The sequence below is a fragment of the Lagenorhynchus albirostris genome, chromosome 1, assembly GCF_949774975.1.
Source record: "Lagenorhynchus albirostris chromosome 1, mLagAlb1.1, whole genome shotgun sequence".
Taxonomy (NCBI): domain Eukaryota; kingdom Metazoa; phylum Chordata; class Mammalia; order Artiodactyla; family Delphinidae; genus Lagenorhynchus; species Lagenorhynchus albirostris.
In genome coordinates this window covers 182,164,927-182,189,928 of record NC_083095.1, presented here as the reverse complement: position 1 = coordinate 182,189,928, position 25,002 = coordinate 182,164,927, and the positions used below count along the sequence as shown (strand labels likewise).

The following is a 25,002-nucleotide window of genomic DNA, read 5'->3' as shown; positions in this document are numbered from 1 at the left end:
GGCAAATCCCCTGGCTCTGCAGTACTCTAATTCTCTTGTCATTCCCAGAGTCTTCCCTTGCCAATGGTAATAATAATGCACAGTATATTTTTCTCACTCTTAGCTTCTTCCTTCCTTACGAAATGCTGCTAAGTATGAAATCCTGAAAGAGTTAAAAGGGACAATTAATTGGAATGAAGGCATTATCTATCCCTGACTTTGAACAAACAATAGATAAGTTGTCCTTAACTTAATGAGATGTATGACTAAGTAGGACCACTTGATCTCCAATATTAATAAAGCTTCTGAGTCCTAACAGGAAGTGCAAAACAAGAAACTCAACTTGTATAAAAAACCCTTATTAAGACAGTATAACCAACCATGATGTGAAATAATAGAGTCAAATCCAAATTCACAATATATAAACCACAGCCAAAACTAAAAGGTTTTATCATAACAGTTATGGCTTCCCAAGCCAGAGAAAGCGTACTGTACTTCAAGAATCAACTAAAGTTGATAGATAGCAGGTATTCTGGAAGTTGCAATAACAATTGAGTAGCTGCAGATTGCATAAATGTGTTGTGTCACATAATATCAAAGTTATTTGCAAAAATTATACAATCTGGAATGCTGGAATGAGACACAACAATGTACTGAAACAGACATTTATAAGAAAATGAAAGCAATCATTAATATAAAAGATATTTTTGGATGCATTAAGTTAGCAGTGCTATCAAGGTTAAATAGGTAAAGTAAGTTCTTTTTAGTCAGCTACTTAGAATTTCGGTCACATACGTCAATACCTTCCTGTCCTTTGCAAAATCTCGTCCCTCTTCTGTCTTCTGGTTTGCCTTGCTTGGGATCTTCGAAGTCCCAAGGGTAAGTATTGATCAGGAGCAGACATTGAGGGCTACTTCCCCCAAACATATGCTAAAGTGTAAGGATTTTCCCAGTGTTCCCTGGGGCAAGACTTTCCTGGCCAGTCTAACTTCTCCATTACGACGTTGCCCTGGCCTCCTATGTTTTCTTCCACCCCTCCCTTTCACATTTCCCTTGACTGACCAATACTCCTTGGGAATTTGTGATCCTGTATCTTCTGTCTTATAGCGAATTCAGCGTTTCTTCCTTCTCCTTTTCTTTCTGGGGATGCTACACTTTAAAATTATCCCAGACCTCTTATTTCCGAGGCCCTGCTACCTTATTTGCACTTAAAGCAGAAGAGGCAGGGAAAGCTACACTTCTTTCAGCATTCGGTTGATCTGGGGTCTCGAACTCCCAGGGACATACCTCAGCTCGTGATGTTAAGCGTTGCTGAAAATTATTACTTGAGTTATATGAGTCAGGCACATTTTGCTCAGAGGAAGATGTCTTTTTCTCCTGGTCTCCTAGTTGGTTGAGGTTTTCATTCTCCACTTCTGATGCTACGGCTTTGGGAGGCAGTTCTTCACACTGCCCAGCACACACACTGGCTGCAGGGTGCTGGCCGCCATTCTCCCCTTGAGCTCTTCCTGGAGGAACCTGAGTCTTGGAAATCACACACTTCTCATCTTCAAAGAGGGGCTGAACTTGGCTCTCCCAAGGGCACACCTCAGCTTTGTCTATGCTCTTCGGATTGGACTGCTGACATAGTTCAGCTGCCTTAGGCTTGGGATGAGATTTCCCCTTTAAGGAAAAAATTGGGGTTTTCTCCATTTCAGAAGCCGCAATTGATACGTGCTTTTGAACTTTTGATTCTGAAGGCACAGGACCGGGGGTCAGGTCGTAGATCTCCCAGGGGCACACCTCCCCTATGTCAAAGCTGTCCTTCATCTGGGGGGCGCCTGGACTCAGGTCGGAACTGGCAGTGGGGGGGTTGGCCCTTTGCTGCCTCATGATCCCAGATTTCGGAGGTTTTCTTGGCTCCTCTGAATGATTGGAGTTTGGGGGGGCAGAGTCTTGAGTCTCTGCGTTATCTGAATTTGAGTATTTTCTGTTTGTCTCTTTCTCTCTCGGCAGAGCTTTCTGGGCTTTGGCCCGTTCCTCCACGCCGGACGCCTGGGTTTTCCCGGCCAATCCGAGCGTCTTCTCTTTGGCACTGGCGATGACGCTGAGGGACTTCTGTAACACGGATGTGCGGGGCGGCCCGGGCTTCTTCTCCGAGCTGAGGTTGTGGGCGCTGGCCGACTTACACACCAGAGGCACGGACTCGGTGGACACGGCCTGGCTGTCGTCTTGCAGGGCTCGCGGTCGGTTCGTTCCCGCCGGGGACCCCAGCGCAGAGTCGTCCGTGGCCGCCGCCTCCTCCTCCCGGCTCGGGGCGGGCGGGCTGCCTGGGCTGCCCGGCTGCTCCCGCACGTGCTCGTACGTGCTGTGCGATTTCTTGAGCGAGAAGACTCGGTTCCGCAGGGACTCCTCCTTGGGCTTCCCGGCGCCGCCCGCAGCCTCCTGTGGGTTCTTCCTGCCCGGGACGGCGCCCTTGGCTGCGCCGTGGTCCAACGCGTCCTTGTCCTCCTTGGAGCACTGACGGCTGACCGTCTCCGGGATCTCGGTGATCCGCCTCATGATGGAACGGCCTAAGCCCTTCTTCGAGCACCGCTTTTTCTGGAGGTGGGGATTATTTGTGATCATCTTCTTCCTCTTATAGATTTCCAACTGGGCGTAGAGTTTCTTCAGCTCGTCCTGCCATACATAACAAGAGCAGATTCAAAGAGGTGCGGAATTTAGCGTGTGAGCCGGCTCATGTCACTAATTGTAATGTGAAGTCAATGAACGGAGCTCTTCCTAACACCTCTGCTCATCAACTTTCCCCTCACTCTCACTTTCTGATTCCTCTGTATCTTGTTTCACACAGCGTTTGAACTTTAAGACGTGAACTCCTGCATTCTGCACTTGCTTCATGCAACAGGCACTTTGAACTTGTGAATTGCGTGGACCAGGCTGAGCCTGGACCATGACAAAACACAGCCTGTTGTCTACTGAGAAACCATATCCCTGAACAATATGGGAAGCATCATGTAGCCACTGATAAAATTACACCTAATGTTAAATTAGTGTACAACAGACCATCAAATACAAAAGCATCTTCTTCCTCCAAATGCTGATATATTGTCACAGATTATTTTAAATAATTCACACTCTCTGCTCACAGATCTATCCTAGTTTCCCATCAGCAAGATCTCATAAACCGTCAGCATGGGACATGTACAACCAGTTCATCATCATGGTGTCCAATAAGTCAGTGAAGACTATCAAGACTGGCCTGTGTGGCCTAACTTATACTGGGATTCTATGTTTTAGAACTGGGTTAACTGCATGTGATGCCTTCAGTTCTTACACACACACACATGCTCTCTAACACAAAGAAGCACACATGCACATCGACCCACACGTGTGAGCCTGTATGAATGGGTCTAATCTAAAACAGAAAAGAAGAAATACTGGTATTACCCGAATGTCTTCTGGATCCAAGCTGTGCTCACTCCAGGCTGAATTGATACTGCTGTTCAGGTAGGATCCAGATCGGCCCATGTCTAACTCATCTTCGTACGCTTCTGTAGCAATGTCGTCTCGTGGGTTATTGCTTGAATGTGAAAACTGCAATAGAAATTCAATATGAGCTGTAGACATTAGTCCACTGTAGGACACAACATAATACTTTTCTGAAGGTTCTAGTGTTACATCATTTCTTCAGCTTAGATGAATTCATTCACTGAACTCTTTACAAAATATTTGCTGCCATATGTGTGTTTTGTTTCCCACCTTACATGCTAGAGCACTTAGTGAGGCAACATTAACACTTGGTTCCCTCTTTGACTCCTATTTTCATTCTTGTCTTTTTTCCAGGTTCCAAGGGTTAACTCACATTATTCCTCTTCAACGATATTTGCATTTTGAAAATGAAAATAAGTAGAAGAATACAAAGAAATGTTCTCTTAGGGTACTCTTAGTACACTGTACTCTAAGAGTAGCAATTTAGACCCACTGGCAGCTGAATGGGAATATTTTTTTGACAGGTGGTGTGTATCATGTCATTTCACTTTACACAGAGGAGGCTGTATTTCATCTATGGGCACAACTGGACTGATCACAGGAATATGACTTTCAGTCTGTCACACAGAGCTTCAAAAACACGACTTTCAAAACTCAGGGCACAGGAGGTCTGAATTCTCGACTCTGTTAACTCTTGCATAAAATATACAGTTCTATTAAGATTGGTATAAATCTACTTATTTATAAACCCTGGCTTAAAAACAAGGACAGGATGCAGCCTGCACATGCACTGAGAAGGACAACCTAGCAAATGTTTGTGAACTTAATAGTGTTTCTTCACTTGACTCTGTTGTCAGTGGGACCTTAACCAGGCCATGGAGCCTCTCGGGAGCACAGTGTCCTCTTAGCCTAAAGGGCTTGCGCTGGATGGCATCTGAGTTTAAAATTCAAAGATTCACTGAAATTATAGATTTTTTTTCTTAAGCTCATCATTATTCTCAAGTTCCTCCTTCATTGCATTTTGATATATTTTCATTATCTTCATGTAGTCTTTTGCTATTTTTCAGTTTCATGTACTCTTGCTATCTCTACTCTTCTTCAAGTGGAAAAGTGAGGAAGAATGAATTGGGTAAATGATGGAGAGCAGGAAAAATCAAAAGCATCCAGCCACATTTTACACGACATATAAACCAAGTGACTGTCCTATGAAAACGGAGAGAACTTGGGGTCTCTTCTCCTAGCTTGTCATCAGGTAAAATATTTCCTTAAATAATGAACAGGTTTTAAAAAACTAAAAATAGCAGTCCCACTCCTGGGCATATATCCGGAGAAAAACATGTTCAAAAGGACACATACACCCCCAATGTTCATTGCAGCACTGTTTACGATTGCCAAGACATGGAAACAACCTAAATGTCCATCGACAGATGAGTGGATAAAGAAGATGTAGTACATGTATACAATGGAATATTACTCAGCCATTAAAGAGAATGAAATAATGCCATTTGCAGCAACATGGATGGACCTAGAGATTATCACACTAAGTGAAGCAAGTCAGACAGAAAAAGACCAATACCATTTGATGTTGCTTATATGTGGAATTAAAAAAAAAGTGACACAAATGAACTTATTTACAAAACAGAAACAGATTCACCGACTTAGAGATTGAACTTATGGTTACCGAGGGGAAGGGTGGGAGGGAGGGATAGATTGGGAGTTTGGGATTCACAGGTACACACTGCTATATTTAAAATAGATAGCCAACAAGGACCTAGTGTTAAAAAAAAAAAGTAGCTAATCTCATGATAAGAAATGTAGCAGTAATCCAAATGTAATAGATCAGACTTCCAAAATATACATGTGACAGGGGTCCTTCCACTTAATTTGTGTGATTCTTGACAAATCTTTTACCCTCTATACTATTAGGCACTGTCTATAAAGACATTTGATACTTAAAAAAACAAAATATAATAAAAGAAAAAACAGAACAGGTTGCCCTTTGATACAGAGACACAGAGATATTTTAATGTCAACTATTGTTAAAATATTCAGCTAGGCAGGTGAACACAAACTGGAGATAACATGTGAGATGGTAGTTCTCTATTTAAGTAATAATGAATCTTTTGTATTTGGGACCGGCTGAGAAACCACAGGAACTGATGAACTTTCCCCTCACTCTTCTATTTATGTTTGTGGGAGCCACATGTGCCATAAACTTAAGGCCATAAGGGTGACGAAAATAGAGTCCTGGTCCTCCAAAATCTCACATGCTACTGGAGGTTATTTATAAGAATGAAATTATTTTTCTTTTTTCTTCTTTTTTTTGCGGTACGTGGGCCTCTCACTGTTGTGGCCTCTCCCATTGAGGAGCACAGGCTCCGGACGCGCAGGCTCAGAGGCCATGGCTCACGGGCCCAGCCACTCCACGGCATGTGGGATCTTCCCGGACTGGGGCACGAACCCATGTCCCCTGCATCGGCAGGCGGACTCTCAACCACTGCGCCACCAGGGAAGCCCATAAGAATGAAATTATTTTTCTTGAGCAAAGTCTTAGAGATTATCGTGAGTTTAAGAGACAGTTATTTGTCAGATATTGTCCATTTCCTGCTTTATGATTTTTCCTTAATGCTTATCCCTATCTGAAATACTATTTTAAATATTTATTTTGTTTATCTTTTCTGTTTCCTCCTCTCTTCCACCAGAATATAAGTACCATGAGAGCACAGATTTATATCTGTTCACTACTCTTATTCTAGGATATAGAACAGTGCTTAGTAAAGCTCCTCAATAATGTTTTAAATTATTTATTGAAATATAATTCACATACCATAAAATTCTCAATTTTTAACTATACAGATCAGTGTTTTTTAGTATATTCATGAGGTTGCACAATCATCACCACCATCTAATTCCAGAATATTTTCATCATCCCCAAAAGAAACCTTGAACCCAGGAAGCAGTCACTTCCATACCTCTTTTTCCCCGGCCCACAGCACCACTAACCCACTTTCTGTCTCTTTAGAGCTGTCTATTCCAGACATTTCACATAAATGGAATCGTATAATATGTGGCCTTTTTTATCTGGCTTCCTTGGCATAAGGTTTTCAAGGTTTGTACAAGTTGTAGCATGTATCAACGCTTTATTCCTTTTTATTGATGAACAGCATTTCATTTTGTGGGTATACCACATTTTGTTTATACATTATCAATTGATGGACATTTGGGTTGTTTCCAGTTTTTGGCTATTATGGATAATGCTGCTATGAACATTCATGTACAAATTTAAAAAAAAATTAAGCCAGCTTTGTTGAGGTATAATTGATATGCAGAGAACTGCACATATTAAATGTGTACAATTTGATGAGTTTGGACATATGCAAACACCCGTGATGCCATCACTACCACCCGTGATGCCATCACTACCAACAAATTTTTGTGTAAATATATGTTTTCAATTGTCTCTGGAGTGCAATAACAATTTTTTGAATGAATAAATAAATAGTCTGAGTATATACCCATCTAATAAAAATGTAGTCATATTACGTACAGTATAAGGATGGTTAAGATAGATTGTAGGAACAGACACATCCATGAAAATTATGGCTATCTGGTGTAATTCAAGTAAGGAAGAAAATAGGCATTTTGCTCTGTTTACAATTGTTTGGCCTTTTCAATCAGGCTGCAGTTCAATGTTTTGGTTAACTGTGAGAGGTGAGGTAAAGGAAGCCTAGAGTGAAATCACAATTCTGGTTTCAGCTGTGCTAACGTTACATTGTACGACACTGATAAAGATGTATTTTGTTTTACTACATGTAAAAGGGGAAAACAATGATAATTTTTGTTTTTCTACACATAATATTTTGTTCTAATATTTTGTTTTTCTACATGTAAAAGAGGAAAATAACGATAATTTGTATAGTATCTTTTTTCCAAAACTCGGATATCATTTTGTTTTATTCCAAGCAGCCTCACTGCTATGTCATAGATGAGGAAACAGACTCAGAGAGATGAAAAGTCTTGCCTAACGTTACATTACACAGCTAACTTGGGGTGGGGTATGAGTTCAGAATCCCTGTATTCTGAGTCCTGGCCCGTTTCCCTCCACGTCAGAATGCTGTGCAGATAAGTCTTTGTCAGAATCCATCATTGTTAAGCAAGACTCTTTTTATACAACATTATAATTATTTCTATTTACATAAAAATTCTCTGAATGTTTAAAACACAGTACTTCCCTGAATATGAATCCAAACAAGAGGATTCTTAGACTAGGATAATTATCTTTAAAAACGAGCTTGAGGTTACAGCTACAATGAAAGGCCACCTTGAACCCCTAATAATTAAAACATGAATAAATATCAAAGTATTTGGAAAAGGACTAAAACGGATGATGGGTTTTGTACAAACTAATACAGTTAAAAATTGAGATGTTTAATAAATCCCCAAAGAAAAGAGACACCTAGATTCCTGAGGAGGGAGTTTTAAAAACATTGTAGCGTGTCAAGCAAATCTTCACACCTCCCTTTGCCTATATTGCCAGATATTTTTTAAAGGAGAAACAATTCCACGCTCATTTAAAACAACTATCTTGCAAGAGAAAAGTAATGTTGGAGGAATACCTTTGGAATCAAAAGCAACCCAATGGTCACTGTCACAGTCAAATGAGTATGTGCAAAATACAGCATCAACATCCAATCAGATTGAAGTCTTGAGGCAAGAACAAATCTGAAATGAGAATTCACCACATTAGCAACCCAACAAGATCTCTACTTAAAACACTAGGATACTTGGAAACTCTTTTCCTCAATGTATTAGTAAAAGAAAGCAAGCAAGAAAGAAGTCATAGTGTTATTTCTATGACATATATTTTCATCACAGAAGAATAAGGGTCTAAGTAACCCTAATTAGATGCATAAGATATGAACCCTTTAGTTCTTAAAATTATCAATAGTAAGAAAGATAACACATACATATATAATGTGCTAAACACTTCCTTGGATTATTATTTTGTAGGTAAGTTGAATGTGCAAAGCAAAAGCAGTGAACACATGTGAATTCAAAAGAAGAGTAGGTTAAAAAATGATTGTTTCAGGTAAATTTAGGTTATAAGACACATCCAAATAACTCTTGATCATAATATTCTTCACTTAAAAATATTAATTAGAACTAAGGAAAAAAAATGGGTAAATATCTGTTTTAGTGAATGATCCCAGAAGTTTAAATGATAAGCAATGTAATGGATAAAATGTATGTACTAATGGTTTGTAACGTGCATCTTTTTAAAATTGTTTTGAAAAATTGAAATATAGTTGACATACAAAGTGCATCTTTTAAAATACAAACCTTGTTTTTATAGAACATCAAATTATTTTAAAATAATTTAAAATATAATATTTTAAATCTTATCTTATTGAGGAATTTATAAACTTGTGTTCCAGGACGGCCCTTCAAGTAACATGTATAGGAAAAATTCATTATTAATATCTGATCTGGTAATTTGGGAATGTTTTCACAAATCAGTAGGTACATGTACAAACTAAAACTCATGTGTTAAGGACTCATCTCTATGCAGAAACCAGATATTGCTTTTATTAAGGTCATTTTGTACTCATATTCTTCTTTTAATGTTTTCCCATCTATTGTTTATCCATGAAAGCTAAATATGAGATTTTAGTGCTTTTGGAATTAGAGAATTAGCATTTTGTTTCAATGCTATACATCATCAAATTTGAAAAGCTCCTATCCTAAGAAAATGCTTATGATATAATCATGAAATAAACATATATGAATCTAAAAAGAGAAGAAACTAATTTTATTTCTGCATTATACCATATTCATGACAAATTTACTAAGTAAATTAATATTATTAATATTTAAAACAAAATTTCCATCAAGGATATTTCTTCCAAATTTTCACTTCCATCCCTCCCCCCCCAAAAAAAATCAAGCTAAAATGGAAGCTCAGGAGTCATCAAAATGGAGGTAGAGTTTTTTCCCCTGTGTCTGGAGATATAAAAAACACAGACTTATACACAGAAGTGCAGAATGGCCATGATACTTCACAGACAACTAAAAGGGATTTTCTGAATTAACATCTTTTCTAGCTCCTTTGTGAGAAAAGTGGCTTCATACCTGCTTTGAATGTGACTGAATATTCACTTTGTTCAGGGACGGGATACTTTTGACTATACAGTCTGTGCTGGGTCAAGTAAGATTTTTTTTAAGCATTAAAATAGGATCATCTTACTCAATAAAAAGTTATGGTCTCTGAGACAGAATATTGAGGCACAGAAGCAGTAGAAAATGTACCCCTGAAAATAATACAATCCCAATCTGCTGGGGCCCCTGCCAGTACTGGAGCAGACAGTTACATCAAAGGAGAAGGATTTACAGTCAAAAAGCAGCCTTATGTACTGGGAATTCCTATCTCAAATGCCAACACAGGTTAAACTTGAAACTAGCCTGACACTATCTGGAAAAAAGAATGGGTACATATATTTTGAATTAAAACAGTGAATCTTCCAAAAAATAATTTTGGTATATGCTAACATCGATTGTCCTTAATCAGCTTTTAATTACTGCCAGATTTTTTTAGGTTGCAGTTTTGATTAGAAATACCTTAAGAACAACTGGGTTTTGAAATAGTATTAAAGCTTCATTTTAAAAAATAGTATTTCAACTTAAAAAATCGGTCCAAAAATCAGGCACATCGAAATATTTGAAAATTGAGGCTAAGAATAAAGGCAAACTTTTTAAAAGCCTTGCACTTTCCCAAAGGTTTGCTTTATGCTTAGTACTAAAAATAAGTAAAGGGTTAGAACAGGCTGAGAGAAATGCCTTCTCATCATTTATCCTTCTAGACTTAACCCTTTTAGGTTATTTTTGTTCAGTCTGACAATTTGGTAAGAAAGAAGGTAAATCTGTACATAATATGTAGTCATAGTTTTTAATTTATATATGTGTATGTATAAATATGAATACATACATATATGTATACATGATTTTATATTTTAAGCAGACAAGAAGAACATATATATCCTATTGGTAGAGAATATCTCTGCTGATGTTGGATGCCTTATTTAATATTATTTCATTCTAGGAAAAAATTGCCAAGATGGATCCAGCTGACGTGAATTTTTATGTTGTTGCTTTTTATCCTTGAACTTTATTAATGCTGGAACCACAGCATATATGAGCTCAGTCCACATGTAAATAAGAAGTTGTGCATACTTGATTTCTTAATTATCACTGCGTTTTACTTGCTCCTGGCTCATCCCCCTAAAATCAGTGTTCTGTAGATTTAATGTGTTAAACTATAATTCCATCACTGGTCCCTTATGGCCATACAAATTAAACATTCAAGAGAGTAGCTACGATTCTTTGGAGCCAATGTGCCACCATCTTATCGAGTCTGGTCTATGTAGAAAGGTAAGTCAAATTTGGAACTTGAAATGCAGAGCTTCCCGTTCAGGTTTGCTTAGCCTTGCCTAAGAAGATACCAAAAGATACCAAGGCTGGTCCCTCTGCTACCATTTGAAGTCCTCCCTGTTCAAAACTGATAGGGGATTAAAGAGTTGTCTGGAAGAAGAGTATGCTATGTCTGCTCAATACCAAACCTACTAGGTTCACCATGAACCATTCAATCAGCTTGTGTCTACGTGAACCCAGCTCATGGTTTATATGATTCTTCTGGCTGGGTTGTTTGGGACTCTGTAGGAAAGACCTAAACAAAGTAAGAAAGCTATTTTCAACAAGTATTTAACATATTTCCTATCACCCTCGTTCAGTGATAAAACAGTGTTTTCTGAAGCGTGGCTGCTGTTATCAGATGTAAGGGTTGGGGGGATTCAATGGTCGATTACATTTGGAAAATGCTGGTTAAACAAAGTTAAACAGTTTATCTGTACAGCAGGACTTCTCGGTATGCTAGCGTCACTGTGACATTCCTACAAGGGAGCTATCAAATGTGATGTGTCATAAATACACATGCATATAAAAACATCTAACAGTGATTTACTAATATGTTAATAGTGCTTGTCTTTGGGTGGTTGGATTAGGGAGTTTATTTTCTCTTTATCATTTTATGATTTTTTTTGAAATAACCATCTATTGCCTTACTATTAAGAATTTTTTTTAAGTTCATTTAAAAATCATTTACCTTGCCTACTTCTGAAAGGACTTGGGCCAGCTGAGAGTTGAAAATCTATTGAAAAAACACATTAAATGATGGAAATTGAACAGAGTAAAATTGAACAGGTTGAAAAGATATAGATCAATTTTGGCAACTGTGTTGAACAGATTTAATTTCTTGGGCAATTAATTTGGTTCTAAGAAACATAACAGTTAATTTTAGGGCACAAGTGGGAAACTCTGCATGACAGTTACATTCTGACAGTAGAAGACATTTAAACTCATCTGTGATAAGCCTTTTTTTTTCAATTTTTATTTTTTACTGAATATGGCTGATTTACATAGCCACTGTTTTATTTATTTATTTATTGGCTGTGCTGTGCAGCATGTGGGATCTTAGTTCCTTGATCAGGGGTCGAATCCCGGGCCCCCTGCATTGGGAGCGTGGAGTCTTAACCACTGGACAACCAGGGAAGTCATGTGATAAGCCTTCTTACATGCTTATAACTCTCTAGTTGGTTTGTTAATATAACATTTAACTTATCAATGGTTCTAGATAAGCATGTTTGTTAGATCTTGAAACATATGTTTGATATTCTGAAAACAAACAACAAAAATTATGCAGCTTTTTTGGGGAGAGGGGTTGGAAGAAATGTGAAGGCTCTGGAGCTCTGACACCATGACAAAGTGCCCTCTGGTGCTCACGGCATTTTAGACCAGGGCATCCTCACTCATATCCTTGAGCTCTAGTCTGAGTGGAACTAGAGAAAGCATCCTTTTCTTTGCTTATTTATGATTTCATATTCTGCATCTCATCTTTCCTCCCTCTTCTACTCTTTCTCTCTTTTCTCTCTCTTGAGAGAGGGCAAGACAAAGCAAGGGGGCAAATTCCCTTGATTCCTGGCCGTCTCTGATGGAATTTCCAGGGTTGTCAGATCATAAATACCTCTTTCTCTTACTTTAAGAGTTTAAAAAGTGTAGATTATGCCTGAGCCCCAAATGTTCTTTGGCATCATCTATTCCTAGAAGTGCAAGATGTCATTTTATGATTATTGACTAAAGTGAGAGGTGATAAACACCCTGCAAAACTTCCGCAGATCCACACCTTTTCACCCTATTATTAATCTCTATCTTTCCACTGCAGGCCAAGACTAATATTCAAAATTTCTAATTACATTCTTAAGTGTGTCCTAACTTTTAATATATGTCGAACAATTAAATGGCATCTTTTTGTTGCTTTTCAGGCTATAGGATTCCTTTTTGGTTGTTGTTGTTTGGTTGTTGTTCTTGTTGAGGTAAGTCATACATATTTCATTTTGTTCACTTATCATAAGCCACTTTCTTCCTCCTTTGTACTCATTGGTTATGGAGATACATGGAATAATAAGAAACGGAGGGCCAGGCCATATTTTCTTACCACAGAAAGTCATCACTACAGTGTAATGATGAAAGAACCCCACTGCACACAAAAATCCAGTCATCAACTTGGAGTGGTTTTTTGGTTCTGAATTCAACAGATTTCACATACATAAGTTATCTGAGTGTTAAAATTTTGAAAGTATAAACCAGCATAATAAACATGAATGAAAACATAGACAATTTACCTGTATCTATTTTATAATGTATGTATGTATTGCTTTATATTTTCAGAACAAACAGTATTATGTATCATAAACAATATACCTAATGACATCCCCATAAGTGGTTTAACACAATACAATAACATTGAGTTACCCTTCCAAATAAATGAAGGCAATAAACAACTCATCAGAAGGAACTAAGAACAGCAGAGTTTAAAAAAAAAAAACAAAACGATTCATTTGTCATTTCTGTGACAAAGAAATTAGTCAAGTTATAAAACACTATCCATCCTACGTCTTTCCGTTATGCATCTTATCCAATTTTGCTATTAAATTAAACTGCAACACATCAGAAAAACAAAACAGTTGTTGAGTGGCTCTGCAGATCACTTGCCTAATTGTATGGAATATAGCGGAGATAATGAGCTCATTGTGAACTGCAACAGCCATATAGCGCGGCTCGTGAAAAGCTGATGGGACCGTTCGCACCGCGTAGCAGAGATAAACACCCCATAGGAGGAATAAAAATTCAGCTGTGAGAAGAACAAACAAACAATTCTCTGTTAGTTTTACAGGTGAAGAAGGAAGTAAACTTTAAGCTCTTTAGCATGCATTGTGTGTCTAGGATAGAAACACATAGAAATAGATGCATACAAAATATTCATATATGAATACCTATGCCATATATTTATTTAAAATTTTTATTCAGTGTATAGAGGATTTTTTCACAGGTACACTTTGTGTTTTAATTAAAAAAATTTTAAATAGTGTTTGGCATCTCAGATTGTGGTGTGTGTGTGTGTGTGTGTGTGTGTGTGTGTGTGTATGTGTGCGCTAATACCTGGCTTTTTCCTAAAACAATTGCAATTGTAAAATAATTTTCCACATTCCCAACCTAAGTTTAAACTGTTCATAGAGCATCTGGGTCACAATAAAGCCCTCAAGGCAACAAAAGTTTATAATGTGTTTATATGCAGCTCCTAGAAATTTAAATTCTTACTGCATTGAGTCTGGTTCAATACATAAAGACCTCCATTGCCAGAAATGTGAGAAAATAGGCTGCTAAACATTCAGTGGCATAGTTTATAATTGAACCATTATTTCTTCACACATGACAGACACCACATCTTTGGAGGGTATATGCTAAAGGCTTAGTGAAATTCACAATTACCTCGTTTGCTTGCTCAAGCCAGAAGAGACAAGCATAGTGTAGCAGTTAAGGATAGGGCTTCAGAGTCACACTTGACCTGATGGGGATTCTAGCTGGATCCCTAATTAACTTTGCATAATCTGAGGCAATTTAACCTCTGTGGTCACAGTTTCCTTACCTGGAAAATGAGGATAATAAAAGTACGTATTTCATGGGATTATTTGCTAATGAAATCGAATCATGGCTATAAAGCACTTAAGAGTTTCTGACAGAGTAGATGTCAGATAAATAAATAAATAAAAACAGATGTTAAATAATTGGTTCTTACTGTTAAACATCTCCTTAGACCTTTTTTTTTCAAACTGAATGTTATTATTTTAATTCATTCTGAGCAGTAACTGTTACCATCCATTTTATCTGTCTTAGTGACATGACCTCATGGGAAGATGATATCTAATTAACAAAAAGAAAGCTCTAATTTGGAGAAAACATTTCACCAAATGCATTACCTAGGGGTAACCTACTTATACACTGAAACACTGATTTCCAGTCCCATATGCCCAGGTGTTTTACCTGCCAAAGTTTCAGCATATTTCTACCATATTTAAACAATAAGCAGTGCCCTACTCATTGAAAATCTCTTAAGTAAACACATCTGTCAAGAGTTACTCTAAAACCCTGATGTGGTCAGAAGTTAAAGGGAAAATAAACCTCACTCAAAGGTCTCCATGAGATTAGAGTGGAGGTCCCAATTATTCTGTATGTTGGCCACTGGCCATGTCTGTGAATGTTCTTTCCAGCCGAGCTCTACTGGGTCAGGAAATACTGACGTGTTCGTGTATAACTTTCTTTCCTAAGGCTTGTACTTCTGGTCCATGCTACTTACTGTTGCCTCTTCACTCAGGTTTGAAATCTCAGTGCCACCTTTCACTGACACATTTCTACCCTGAGTTACTTTTCATGGGTATCACTTCTCTCAATGTCCACAATTATAATCCTTGCCTAAGCTCCTACCAGTTTACTCCTTATTTGTTACAATTATTTATCAACTGTCCCATCTAAACCTGGATTCACCCTTTATTAATTCATTCTTCATAACAGTGACAAGTTCATTTTTCTGAAGCTCCGCTTTGATCAGGATTTGTCCAAATCTTTGCCACTCCATTTGGGTTAACTGATTCGTATTTCCATTAGAAGATTCACGCACACTCACTTAGGACCCTGGAATAATTCCTGCTCCCAAAGGAAGACTACAGGGGTTCCTGCTAGGACAGACATATCTCAAGTTTCAAGACTTTGATGACTTTCTTGCAAGAAAGTTTCAATACTTTCTTGCCACCCAGGCTTCCTGTTAGCTGTCCCATTGCTTGGCCTTATTCTTTTGTGCTTGTATATTTCTTAGACTCTGACTTCTTGCCTAGTCTCTGGCCCTCACGTTAGCCTTTTGTGAGGAGCTGCATGCATCTTCATTTAGGAATCTTTAGTAGCTCACTACTGTTTTACTCCTTGCCCTCTATGACCTCATGTTATGCATCCAACACAGTCTCCCAAAGCTCCCCATCACGAACTCTGAGCTGACCCAGGAAGACTCACCATCCTCTGAACACTCCAAAGATTCTTCTTGCTTCTGAGTCTTTGTTCATGCTATTGCTCACATACGAGATCTCCTCTCACCCACATTTCTAAACATTAACCAATTTTTCAATGTCTGATTCAGGTCCCACCTCCATCACAAGGCCACCTGAAATGATTCTAACTTACACTGAAGTTTCCTTCCTCTAATCTCTTACAATTTTTAACTATGTATACTACACAATGCAGAGACTAATAATGCCACACAATATATAATTGGGAGAAAATTGTTCATGGAGTCTTGAGCCCCGACTGTGATGACCTTCTTCAGGGCAAGAATTGAGTCTTTCATCTATTTTTTCTGTCTTTGCCCACATAGATGATAGCAACAGTACTACTGATCACACATGGATAAGATTTAATAAATATTTGTTGAATTGAATGAATATAAATGATATCAGTTTCACGTCATTAGAGATGTAGGCTTTCTGTTACCTTACCACTCCATCTAACACTGATGGATGTCTAGATCAATCTAACATCTATATACATGATCCATCTATATACATGATCTAAAGATCATACTGGCATTATTCTTAATAGTGGCAATTGCTACTTATAGACTGCTAGGTGTGTGGTACTGTGCTTGGCACACAAGAATGATGAATGCAAAAATATTATTTTTTTAACATCTTTATTGGAGTATAATTGTTTTACCATGGTGTATTAGTTTCTGCTTTATAACAAAGTGAATCAGCTACATATACATATATCCCTATATCTCCTCCTTCTCGTGTCTCCCTCCCACCCTCCCTATCCCACCCCTCTAGGTGGTCACAAAGCACCGAGCTGATCTCCCCGTGCCATGCAGCTGCTTCCCACTAGCTATCTGTTTTACATTTGGTAGTGTATATATGTCCATGCCACTCTCTCACTTTGTCCCAGCTTACCCTTCCCCCTCCCCATGTCCTCAAGTCCATTCTCTACATCTGCGTCTTTATTCCTGCCCTGCCCCTAGGTTCTTCAGAACCAAAAAATATTATTAAACAATGCTAGTACAAAAATATACTGTAACTGAAGGATTCACATGTAGCTGAATTATGAAAACACTATCCCCTGCCACCTATTGCAGTGTTTTCATATAACGTTATACTGAAGGTTTTTTTTAAAGAAAAGGAGTTATCAGGTGAATTAGTGTGCTACAATGGAGAACTGCATCTAAAAATATAAGACAAAATAAGAGTCCTCCTAACAGCTAAGCTGAACATTAAAATCATTTCATAAGCAATATCAAACAATATGCTCTGGCTGAAAAAAATATAATTAACTTCATACTAACACTGCAATTAGTAAAGAAAATATGCAGAAGTTACCAAATCTTGCAGTGTTATTACATGGGAGTTGAAATATGTGCTGTGCTTCTGCTTTAAAAAATAATTTCTGGTGGTAAATGATTTTGATGGGAGGCATGGGTATAGTTAAAAAGGAAATTGCATTCATATTTAAAGATTCAAATAGGGCTTTCAGAAAACTGAGGTATTCTATTTTTAATCTATAAGGAATGACAGTCAAAAGTTAACTACCATAGCTTTTAAAAAATTAATATGCCATAATGAAGGTAATTTCAAGTTATCTTTCCAAAGGCCTGGGTCAAGCAAAGAAGTGAGAATTAATATCAGTTCTTTGCCACTTAAGATGTCCCAGATCTGTTATCTTAGAACACCCACAGGGGCTGAGAGAAAGACAACATCAAAGTACAAATGTCTCTCAAGCTGCGGTCCTCTGCTTTGCCATGTTGCAAAGGCACTTTGTATTTAATAACATTTTATGCCTCTTAGCCTGTTTAAAAATTAGTTTACATGGCACAAATAAATACATACAAGAAGCATTTAGGTTTCATTTTCCAAACGTGTCTTTTAATTTTGTCTTCTGTTTTTCTCTAAATCCTATCCACTTAGAAAATTTATGGTCAAAGTAAACTTACTCTGTTTTTATTCTAATAGTATGGTGGGCTGCTTAGAAGTTATGGTTAAGTACTAAGTCAAAGAACTTCAATAATGCTTGAGAACAGCTCAAATTCTATCATTCCAGGGTTTGACTTCAAACAGAAGCCTTGATACTCTACAGGCTTTCTGCCTTTTCTTTGGTTAAAATAAAGACAGTTATGAGACGTACAATGATGAAAACCATGAGAATGCTACTCCTGGTAGAATCTTAAAGGGTGAAGTGACTTTGTGAGACCACGTGGTCTGTGGGTACATTTTTCAATGTGTGGATGTGGCCGTGAAAGTGCTGCTTGGTGAGCTGCAGTTATCCTGGCTGTGGTGAAGTCAGTTGTTCACCTGAGAAGCATGGAGAAGATGGATGTTGCAATGTATTTCACAACTAGGACACCGCGGACCAGAATGTCTGTTCCCTTCTCAGCTCCTGGGAGCAGCACATCACAGGGATGGGCAGAGCTGGGCCGTAGGACACGCCCATGGAGAAGCTAGCTCCCTCCCTGCTGACTCATAGTGAAGACAGCAGAACAGGGACTGGATCCCAGGTCTCCTGGTTCCTGACCAGGGTTCCCTAAATTACATCCTTCGACTGAGACTTTCTTTTGCTTTATTACTAACAGAGGTGGACAAAATCCTTGGAAGTATTTTTAACCTACTGAAGAAAATAAACATTTTTCCAAGCATCAATTGCTTGTGTTTTAAACAACTAATATACTAATTAGAATTAGCCAGTGGTAGTTAAAAGAATTCTACTCAAAAGTACTTTTTGTCCCTTATTTCGTCTGACTTCATAGCTAACATCTGTTGAATGTGCCAGGTGCTCTGCTTAATGCATTTTGTACATTATCTACATTTGGTTCCTTTAAAAATGACTGGGGATGAATTCGGGGGAAGATGGCGGAAGAGTAAGACACGGAGATCACCTTCCTCCCCACAGATACATCAGAAATACATCTACACGTGGAACAATTCCTACAGAACACCTACTGAATGCTGGCAGAAGACCTCAGACCTCCCAAAAGGCAAGAAAGTCCCCACGTACCTGAGTAAGGCAAAAGAAAAAAGAATAAACAGAGACTAAAGGATAGGGACGGGACCTGCACCAGTGGGAGGTGTGAGGGGTGAAGGAGGAGAAGTGTCCACACACTAGGAAGCCCCTTCACGGGCGGAGACTGCGGGTGGCGGAGGGGGGCAGCTTCGGAGCCGCGGAGAAGAGCATCCCAAAGTTAGCAGAAGGAAAGAAATCATAAGGAACAGATCAGAAATAAATGAAAAAGAAATGAAGGAAATGATAGCAAAGATCAATAAAACTAAAAGCTGGTTCTTTGAGAAGATAAACAAAATTGATAAACCATTAGCCAGACTCATCAAGAAAAAATGGGAGAAGACTCAAATCAATAGAATTAGAAATGAAAAAGGAGAAGTAACAACTGACACTGCAGAAATACAAAAGATCATGAGAGATTACTACAAGCAACTATATGCCAATAAAATGGACAACCTGGAAGAAATGGACAACTTCTTAGAAATGCACAACCTGCCAAGACTGAATCAGGAAGAAATAGAAAATATGAACAGACCAATCACAAGCACTGAAATTGAAACTGTGATTAAAAATCTTCCAACAAACAAAAGCCAGGACCAGATGGCTTCACAGGCGAATTCTATCAAACATTTAGAGAAGAGCTAACACCTATCCTTCCCAAATTCTTCCAAAATATAGCAGAGGGAGGAACACTCCCAAACTCATTCTACGAGGCCACCATCACCCTGATACCAAAACCAGACAAGGATGTCACAAAGAAAGAAAACTACAGGCCCATATCACTGATGAACATAGATGCAAAAATCCTCAACAAAATACTAGCAAACAGAATCCAACAGCACATTAAGAGGATCATACACCATGATCAAGTGGGGTTTATGCCAGGAGTGCAAGGATTCTTCAATATACGCAAATCAATCAATGTGATACACCATATTAACAAATTGAAGGAGAAAAACCATATGGGCATCTCAACAGATGCAGAGAAAGCTTTCGACAAAATTCAACACCCATGTATGATAAAAGCCCTCCAGAAAGTAGGCAGAGAGGGAACCTACCTCAACATAATAAAGGCCATATACAACAAACCCACAGCCAACATTGTCCTCAATGGTGAAAAACTGAAAGCATTTCCACTAAGATCAGGAACAAGACAAGGTTGCCCACTCTCACCACTCTTATTCAACATAGTTTTGGAAGTTTTAGCCACAGTAATCAGAGAAGAAAAGGAAATAAAAGGAATCCACATCAGAAAAGAAGAAGTAAAGCTGTCACTGTTTGCAGATGACATGATACTATACATAGAGAATCCTAAAGATGCTACCAGAAAACTACTAGAGCTAATCAATGAATTTGGTAAAGTAGCAGGATACAAAATTAATGCACAGAAATCTCTGGCATTCCTATACACTAATGATGAAAAATCTGAAAGTGAAATCAAGAAAACACTCCCATTTACCACTGCAACAAAAAGAATAAAATATCTAGGAATAAACCTACCTAAGGAGCCAAAGACCTGTATGCAGAAAACTATAAGACACTGATGAAAGAAATTAAAAATGATACAAATAGATGGAGAGATATACCATGTTCTTGGATTGGAAGAATCAACATTGTGAAAATGACTCTACTACCCAAAGCAATCTACAGATTCAATGCAATCCCTATCAAACTACCACTGGCATTTTTCACCGAACTAGAACAAAAAATTTCACAATGTGTATGGAAACACAAAAGACCCCAAATAGGCAAAGCAATCTTGAGAACAAAAAATGGAGCTGGAGGAATCAGGCTCCCTGACTTCAGACTATACTACAAAGCTACAGTAATCAAGACAGTATGGTACTGGCACAAAAACAGAAATATAGATCAATGGAACAAGATAGAAAGCCCAGAGATAAACCCACGCACATATGGTCACCTTATCTTTGATAAAGGAGGCAGGAATGTACAGTGGAGAAAGGACAGCCTCTTCAATAAGTGGTGCTGGGAAAACTGGACAGGTACATGAAAAGTATGAGATTAGAACACTCCCTAACACCATATACAAAAATAAGCTCAAAATGGATTAAAGACCTAAATGTAAGGCCAGAAACTCTCAAGCTCTTAGAGGAAAACATAGGCAGAACACTCTATGACATAAATCACAGCAAGATCCTTTTTGACTCACCTCCTAGAGAAATGGAAATAAAAACAAAAATAAACAAATGGGACCTAATGAAACTTCAAAGTTTTTACAAAGCAAAGGAAACCATAAACAAGACCAAAAGACAACCCTCAGAATGGGAGAAAATATTTGCAAATGAAGCAACTAACAAAGGATTAATCTCCAAAATTTACAAGCAGCTCATGCAGCTCAATAACAAAAAAACAAACAACCCAATCCAAAAATGGGCAGAAGACCTAAATAGACATTTCTCCATAGAAGATACACAGAGTGCCAACAAACACATGAAAGAATGCTCAACATCATTAGTCATTAGAGGAATGCAAGTCAAAACTACAATGAGATAGCATCTGACACCAGTCAGGATGGCCATCATCAAAAAATCTAGAAACAGTAAATGCTGGAGAGGGTGTGGAGAAAAGGGAACCCTCTTGCACTCCTGGTAGGAATGTGAATTGGTACAGCCACTATGGAGAACAGTATGGAGGCTCCTTGAAAAACTACAAATAGAACTACCATATGACCCAGCAATCCCACTACTGGGCATATACCCTGAGAAAACCATAATTCAAAAAGAGTCATGTACCAAAATGTTCACTGAAGCTCTATTTACAATAGCCCGGAGATGGAAACAACCTAAGTGTCCATCATCAGATGAATGGATAAAGAAGATGTGGCACATATATACAATGGAATATTACTCAGCCATAAAAAGGAACGAAACTGAGTTATTTGTAGTGAGGTGGATGGACCTAGAGTCTGTCATACAGAGTGAAGTAAGTTAGAAAGAGAAAGACAAATACCGTATGCTAACACATATATATGGAATCTAAGAAAAAAAAATGTCATGAAGAACCTAGGGGTAAGACAGGAATAAAGACACAGACCTATTAGAGAATGGACTTGAGGATACGGGGAGGGGGAAGGGTAAGCTGTGACAAAGTGAGAGAGTGGCATGGACATATATACACTACCAAACGTAAAATAGATAGCTAGTGGGAAGCAGCCGCATAGCACAGCGAGATCAACTCGGTGCTTTGTGACCACCTAGAGGGGTGGGATAGGGAGGGTGGGAGGGAGACACAAGAGGGAGGTGATATGGGTATATATGTATATGTATAACTGATTCACTTTGTTATAAAGCAGAAACTAACACACGATTGTAAAGCAATTCTACTCAAATAAAGATGTAAAAAAAATTAAAAAATGGGGCAGAATTCTGAATGCTAAAATTTCAAGTTTGGGTCAGAGACACTGTGTGGCGATACTAAGGAACACTGTTGTTAATCAAACAAACTTTAAAGTTCATACAGCAACCCAACTGTCCTATCCTCTTCCCCACTCACTGCCGGGAGCTCTAGGCAGAACTGCCCTGAGTACATTTGCAGGTTGGGTTTTCTTTACTGCTCCCTTTCACAGAGCTCTAGACGTGGGGTCAAGTATTTCACAAGCTCCACTGGACTGAGGAAGGGACAGGAAGTGTACTTTCCCTTCTCTCTGGCATATGTGTTTAAGATCTTTAAAGTTTGAGGTGGACAAGATCTTTAAAGTTTGAGGTGGACAGAAATGTAGTGAACCCAAGGTTCTTCCAAGCTTATGGACACACATTAAAGGTCATGAATGCAAGAAGAGACAGAAGAGAGGGACAGGATGAGATCAGGGCCCCTGAGGGCACGGGTCAAGGTCAGGGCAGCAGACTGAGTCTCCCAGGAATATCCCTTCCATTTCTCTCTCCCTGCCACTTGCCTGTGTGTTGTTTGAGGTGGGAGTTGGAATTGGGGTTATTTGTTACCACTTTAAATATGTATTTTAGGGCTTCCCTGTTGGCGCAGTGGTTGAGGGTCCACCTGCCGATGCAGGGGACGCGAGTTCGTGTCCCGGTCCGGGAGGATCCCACATGCTGCGGAGCGGCTGGGCCCGTAAGCCATGGCTGCTGGGCCTGCACGTCCGGAGGCTGTGCTCCGCAACAGGAGAGGCCACAACAGTGAGAGGCCCGTGTACAACAACAACAACAAAAAAATGTATTTTAAAATTTTAATCCTTTATGGAAGACTGACGGCATTGAGAATTGCCTTTGCTTGGGCGACATCACTAGAAACTCACTGTACTTTTGAAGGGCTAGCTTGAGTGGTTTTAGAATGACTGTAGTGGGGGTTACTGTCCCAAGACAGTCCTTACCCCATCACAAAATTCCTTTCACTTTCAGAAAGAAAAATGGCACTGTAAGGATAAAATTAAGGAACAAAAATTAATTAATTTATCCTTTCTCTCAGACCTTTAGCATCAAATAAATACTCCTCAAAGAAGTAAAATATTTTTCAGAAGATGTAGTATATAGATAAAAAAGGAAAATAACCTCCACCTGACTCATTCTAAAAACATTCAAGCAAGACCTTCAGAAAGTGTGTGTGAGTTTCTCATGATATAGCCCAAGCCTGTCAATGCGGTCAAGCTTTTATCCTTTGATTGAAAATTAAAAATACATTTTTAAAATGGTAACCAATGATGTAGCACGGATTAAGGCATATGGTACATCAGAATAAAAAAAGATGTACGTAAATGATCCTAAATCATGAACATTAATCTAAGTCAGATGGAGAAGAAGTCTAATCTATTTTCCCCAATACTCATTAAAGGGTGCTTATATCACATTTCACCTGTCACAACACAGCCTAATCTTCTGGGGTGATTAAGTATCTTAATCCTTAGAAACAACTGCTATTTTAGAATTTCCCTATATAACTCAGTAAGAGTTAGTGTATTCTCAATTCCTTCTAAACACTGGTGTACAACTAATTAAATTACTGAACACATTGTCTGTTTTTTGTGTTTAAAATATTATACCAGGAAAGAGGAGAACAAAGAATAGCATGTTAATGAAGAAGAGAAAAGATTATATTTTCTGTGGTGAAAAGATTCCATGTGAAATTTCACGGAAATAAATGAGTACTTTTGAACAGTAAGGAAATCAATGTTGGAATTCTCTGAAAGCAACCAAATCTTTTAAAATTCCCAAATGGAGTATGTGAACCCAAGCTTATCACACCTGTTTAATCACTGCTTAGATTTCTCTCTATGTCTTTTTGTAAACTTGGTGAATAAAACATAAAGCAAGGGATGTCAAGCTCTAAGGGGTTTTCAGAACCATGAGATACCTCATATACTGGTGGACTTTTCACAACCAGGAAGAGATGGGGGAAGATCCTAATTTAGAAAACAGTCCTTGTCGGGGGATAGTTATTAGATCATGTAAATGCAGTTGAGAAGAGTTAGGCCATATCAGAGATACAGAAAGATACAGATAATAATAGAAGATAAAGAGAAGCCTGGATCGAGCTTTTTGTGTATCTTCTTGTGCTGGTTAAGGAAGGCAGCAAAACAGCTTTATTCTCAATTATGTCCACTTTTAATCACATTAGATTATCGCCACCTAACTTCTGGAAGAAATCAAGAAAACATTTCAGTGCTTGCCTAGATCTGAACTAAAGTTTGACCCAGAGATTTAGCCATGGAACAGAGATTCTAAATGTCCTTGAGGTTGCCATCCCTCAGCAGTCAACTTTTTGCAGCACTGTTGCTTTTTCTCGTAGGCAAGGTAAGAATCTGTCCACTTACTCTAACTTACCTTGGTCACCGGTGCTGGTTCAGTATGTTGTCTGTGTTCTGAACATGTAGTCAGAAATTGACAGCTAACCAAGTATACGGAAGAATGAACTCCACTGTGTTACCATCTCTGCTATCGAATTTATGTATTCCACACTTGGAAGCTATATATTGGAGGACCTTGGCCGCAAGCTCTAAATCGAGGTGTAAAGATGTGGTCTTGTGACATTAGGAAGGTAATTCAGACATGAGAGGTCAGTTCCAATCATTTGTCAGTTTGTACCAACCAACTAGGAAACTCACAGGGTAAT

General features: G+C 38.5%; 1 protein-coding gene across 1 annotated transcript in view; it reads right to left on the bottom strand.

Annotated features, from left to right (window-relative positions):
• Positions 1 to 1,155: 1,155 nt before the first annotated feature.
• GPR158 (G protein-coupled receptor 158) overlaps positions 1,156 to 25,002 on the bottom strand; it is a 321,228-nt gene continuing 297,381 nt past the window's right edge. The window contains exons 8-11 of the mRNA XM_060161767.1: positions 13,549 to 13,687; positions 8,064 to 8,169; positions 3,406 to 3,552; positions 1,156 to 2,637 (exon numbers count right to left, since the gene is read on the bottom strand). Coding sequence (XP_060017750.1) covers positions 1,156 to 2,637; positions 3,406 to 3,552; positions 8,064 to 8,169; positions 13,549 to 13,687 — 1,874 coding nt within the window. The remainder of the gene's footprint in view (positions 2,638 to 3,405; positions 3,553 to 8,063; positions 8,170 to 13,548; positions 13,688 to 25,002) is intronic.